Source organism: Daktulosphaira vitifoliae, unplaced genomic scaffold, assembly GCF_025091365.1.
Source record: "Daktulosphaira vitifoliae isolate Bord-2020 unplaced genomic scaffold, ASM2509136v1 Scaffold_2, whole genome shotgun sequence".
In the NCBI taxonomy this organism is placed as follows: Eukaryota; Metazoa; Arthropoda; class Insecta; order Hemiptera; family Phylloxeridae; genus Daktulosphaira; species Daktulosphaira vitifoliae.
In genome coordinates, this window is record NW_026099573.1 from 4,914,814 (window position 1) to 4,920,117 (window position 5,304).

General features: G+C 30.0%; 1 protein-coding gene across 1 annotated transcript; it reads right to left on the reverse strand.

Moving 5' to 3' along the window:
* Nucleotides 1–1,048, reverse strand: LOC126898847 (uncharacterized). Its single transcript, XM_050673253.1, has 2 exons — nucleotides 391–1,048; nucleotides 1–113 (listed from the first exon to the last, which is right to left on the reverse strand). Exons 1-2 carry the CDS (start codon nucleotides 913–915, stop codon nucleotides 54–56), a joined length of 585 nt encoding a protein of 194 aa, XP_050529210.1. The 5' UTR covers nucleotides 916–1,048; the 3' UTR covers nucleotides 1–53.
* Between the last annotated feature and the right edge of the window lie 4,256 nt (nucleotides 1,049–5,304).

Here is a 5,304-nt window from a genome sequence, read left to right on the forward strand (position 1 = left end):
GTTCGGAAATAGATTTAATCCTAGTACAGTATTTATGTATTGCGTGTTCATTATTAAAGTGTCGTCAGGTTTGCAATCAGAAGTAATATCCCAGTTCCAATATTGATCATTGTCTAAAATAGCATAATTTTTTTTTGTTTTCATTAATTTCCGACATTTTTTAAAATGTTTTTTAAATATTATATCTTCACACAGTTCGCCAGAATATGAAAACATTTTCTCTAAAACATTTTCAACACAATCCAGTGGTAGAGTAGAAATATAATATTTTTTAAATGCAAAAGAAATATTATTTAAAAGTTTTTTAAATTCATCTACAATCAATTTTACTACTTCATAATTAATTTTAATTGTGAATAAACTATAATATTGTTTAAAATCTACATTCACCTCCAATTTTTCAAGCATTGCCCAAACTTCAAGTTCAAACAAACAATATCTGTCTACTAATGTTAAACCAACGCTTTCCATAACATTCAGATAGTGTGTATAACATTGGATAATATTGGTATTGTTTTTAATACACGGTTTAATAATATTTCCTAATTTTTTACCAATGGTATCATCAATGGACACAGGAACATCTATTTCATTTTTTTGTGTCCAAGTCCAAGGTTTTTTACATTCTCTAGGGTTGAAATACTTAGAATGCACAACATCATTATCATCTATTATAGTATTTTCGTTGTAAGGCATAGGACAACGAAGTACATCTTTTCCTGTGTAATAATCTTGTTTTTGTAATGTCAACTGCAGAAATGCAGGATACTCCCTGATGAGTTTATTCAAATCATTAATAGTGATATATTGTTGATTTTCAGTATTCTGACTCAATTCATCATTAGTATAAACAATAATAACATTTGAAATTATTATTCTAAGTAAAACAATGTGCATTTTGCTAAAAAAATTCATTTTTACCTGTTGCTGTAATAGTCAAGTTATTCTTTCATTTGTTAACAATTTGGTTACTATGAAAAATCTATTGATAAAAGAAGGTTAGTAGTTTTATCGAAGAAAAAATTAAAATATACAATTAGTTTTGAAATGGAATCATTTTTTTCAAGTTTTATTGGAAATATTAATATTTTTACGTCAAAAGTGTTCAATTATAATTTTTGTACAAATATTATTTGTGTTAACAATAATGATGATCATTTTGATATATATATTTAAATCATAATGACTTTATTTTTAAACTTTCGAAAACGTCATATTTGTTGTTTTGCGCATTAAAACATAAATAAATTATTCCAAATTTATAACATTCACACATGTTAGTACTTATTACATGCTATACACTATAGATATACTTAAAAACTACATTCAATTAATTAGTTAAATATACTTTCGCCTCAAATCAAATCTGAGAATATATTAAATTTACAATTATTTGTTTTTTTGTGTCTGCCATTAATTTTTCTCATCTCTCACTGAGCCAAGTCTTTTTTACGTTACTTCAAAAGATCACAAATTGTATCTAGTTAAAGGGATTACCCATAAAAATTAGAAAACTCACCTCATTCGCCAAGCATGGGAATCCCACAAGAAAATACTAATTTAAAATACGCTAATTTTTAAAAAAAATTTTATTTAAAATTGCCATAACATTATTAAAAATAATTTATAAAAACAATTTATAAGTATCAGATATGAATAAATATTTAATAATTTAGTGTTGTAATTTTTATGTAGAAATCATAAAAAATTGTATTTTAAAATAAACAAAATAAAAATAAAATTTGAACATAATAATAGCATGTTTTTAAATACGACATCCATTTTCACGCAAAAGACGAGATAGGACAAATTTTTTTTTTTAAATTTATAGTAAGTAAAATTATTTTTAATTTAACATATATTTAAAGAACGCAGTATTTACGGAACACTGTCAAAAGTTAAGTTTTAAAAGTTAATTTTTTGTGAAAAAGTTGTCATTTTGAATCCCCCCTGTAAATAGATAAAGCGTTTAAAAAATTATATCAAATAAAAGGAAAATACCTAAGGCTTTAATATAAAAAAAACCCAGCACAGGGGGGTCGCGGCACAGTGGTGCCGTGGTATAGTTGGATCAAGTATAATGATATGTGACAGTGATTAAAATCACTATCAAAAATAAACGCTTCGATACAAATCATAGATAGTGATTAATTTTAAAAAAATTGGTGTTTTATTCTAAAAGCTACATGATCTGCTAGCTCTTATTAATATCTTGATTAAGATAAAGTATGTCGAATGAAAAAGGGTTTATTATAAAATATTATTTCTCATAAAAAAAATTGTGTGGATCCATACACTTTTCAATATGTTATAGCTTTTGTAATATAGGTCATTATTTTGTAAAACTGAAAACAAAGCATTTTTGTAATGTTTGGTTTAGCTATGAATTTCTTGATCTATTATTACAAAAATATAATATAGTCTATATTATATCTATATTGGAGAGATTACGGAGCGCATCTAGGGGTGGTTTGGCAAGCACTTTTTAATGTAGTAGAGATTGCGGAACTGGGGTGGACGATTCCTTGCGTTTAGTCGCAAGGAGATCTCCCCAACAATTAGTACTATCTCATTGGAGGACACCCTGGCCAGCGTTGCCGTGTCCACGGGGTACACGATCCTAGCCGAGTCCTTGGTGGACCTGATGTTGGGAAACTGTGAGGTGTGGAAGCTCGTCCAGGCATTCGCCGAATCTATCTCGGAAAAGAAGGAGGAAATGGAACGCCTGAGGCAGAAGCAGCCATGCCACTCGGTACAGGAGGACTTAAGGTACTGGTTTAGCCTTAGGTATTCGTGTTTTATGTTTTTTGTGAGTTATAAGCCCCTTCGCAAAGCCCTTCTCCCACCTTCNTTAAGGTACTGGTTTAGCCTTAGGTATTCGTGTTTTATGTTTTTTGTGAGTTATAAGCCCCTTCGCAAAGCCCTTCTCCCACCAACCCCACGTAGTGCAACCCGGGCAACAGATCCCATTTTGGGATCTGGCTATCGGGGGAGGCCACACAACGTTGTGAATCAGTTCTTGATTAATTTCGGACTGATTCACAACGTGGCGGAGTGAGTTCTGGAGACGGCGTGGGCCGCTCTGAAGTAATACTTCACGGTAGCTCCAGAGTGGTTCACTTTTATGCCGGTCGTGTATATACACAAAAAAAAATTACTTTTATCACTGTGTCCCTCGTTGAATCTGACCTGGTATAGAAGTAGGTTGACCAAACACACCCACTTTCTGTGGAGGATCGGGATTCTTTGAGGTCCCGACTGGAGACCACGTTTAGTGTCAGGTTCAGAGTGGCGTCTATGTTGAGTGGTCGGGAGGCAAGATTGTAAGCTTATATGTTTTTTGTGTGTTTTGATTTATAAAATCCAAAATTTGTCCAAAAAGTAGATCTTTAAACGTAAGAAAATGGAAAAATCTAAACATTTATATTTTCTTAAAATAGAACGTTTAACACGCAGGCAGAACTGCATTTAAGGGGTAGCTGAATTGGTAGCAGCTAAGAAATTCCTCAATTTGTAATTATTCAGTGGTTACAAATATTAATAAAGGAATTTTTTTTTTCTGTTTAAATTTAAACTTTCATCAAACACAATAATAATTTATTATATTATATTATAATAGGCATTAAAAAAAAAATTATAATAATGAATAGTGTTTAAAAAACTAGATAATAGATTTTGTGAGTATCGCTGTGCACTATCGATTATTACAATATTATCGAACGATTTTCTAAATATAAACTTATGTGATTATATGAATATATAAACCACAAAAAGAGATAATCTTGTGAAAATCCGCGATTTGCGTAAGAAAAAATATGAGAATAAAGAAGTTTTATAGAAGAATGTTGGATAATTTAAAATTTTAATTCTAGAAATGAGGAATCTAATGATGAACTATGGTAGCAGTAAGACACTTATTAATGTGTTATCAAAAAGACCAAAGAATTTATAGATTTTAGGAGTTATAGACTCATCTGGTATTGTTTCTAATTAAAAAAAACTTGAAATTATCTTGTAAAAGTAGGGATCTAAGTAAAGAAATATGTAACAACAAAAGACAATAAACATATAAGACTGAAACCCATTTTTATCATAAAATTCGGTATGTTGTGTGCATGATGAACTATTAAGTCCGAGTGAAAGAGTAGTGACTATGCCCACTTTTTTAATTACTTAAACTAAAGATAATAGGGTATATAATTTGAAAGTAATTAAAAAGAAAATGTTTAAATTCATATTTAGGAAAGTATTGTCTGTGAAAAATATTTTCCTAAATTCCGAGAAAAGTAAGGACAATTTAAAATAAATATTTTATAAATAAAATTTTGTATTGAAAAAACTACTTTTAATATTTATATTATTAGAGATGCATGTTCAATAAGTTACCATTATGTTTGTTAATAAAAAAAAAAAATTAATGTCAAATGGTTGTACATTTACAAATATGTGTAATTCCATAAAATAAGAATGAATTCGAAGTATTTCCATATGTTTAAGCCTACACAATAAGTGTAGTTATTGTTGGTTTTTATCTTATCGTTGTTTCGCCGGATGCATAGTTGTCCGGTTTTAAAATCGACCAGTCTACCTTTGTAAAGCGCACCGCTCGCATACGTATAATATACGCATATCTATTTTTTCATCTTTTACATTTTTATTTAATTTTATCGAAGATCTTTTAGTAGTAAGAGATCAAGCCGAAACATATGGTCCTTCACCCGGAACGTCTAGTGAATATCGGAAACGTGAAAGTGCGAAAATTTGCGTAACGAAAGTGCGTTATTAGGATACGTAAGTTAAGCATTGTATGTGCGTGTTTGTAAATAATTCTAACGTATCGAGTTAGAAAAGGGTTAATTTCTACCCAACGTAGTGCGTAGCAGCAGCGATTGCTATACGCGGAATATAATATTATTATTATATATTATTAACGTATTTTAATTTAAAGTTCGTATAAGTGCATTAGATACCGTCATAAGTATTGTGAAACAAATATAGTTAAGTGTAAAAAACCCGTGCGCAATATTTATAGTGTCGGCGTACAACGGTTATTGTGGTACTATCGTTATAGTTGTACTTTGCTCAAATTACCACGAACGCTCTCTGACAGTTAATAGAGCGTACATATATATATATATATACATATATTAGTAACGGTCAGCTGAGGCGGTTGGTTTCTTTTGGAACAGTTATTTATTATCGGTAAAAACTAACAAAGCAAACTATGCCTGAAGGTAATCGAAAAAATGAAGTTGCGCGATTGAGCATTAAAAGAGGTCAATTAAAATCGGCATTGAACAAATT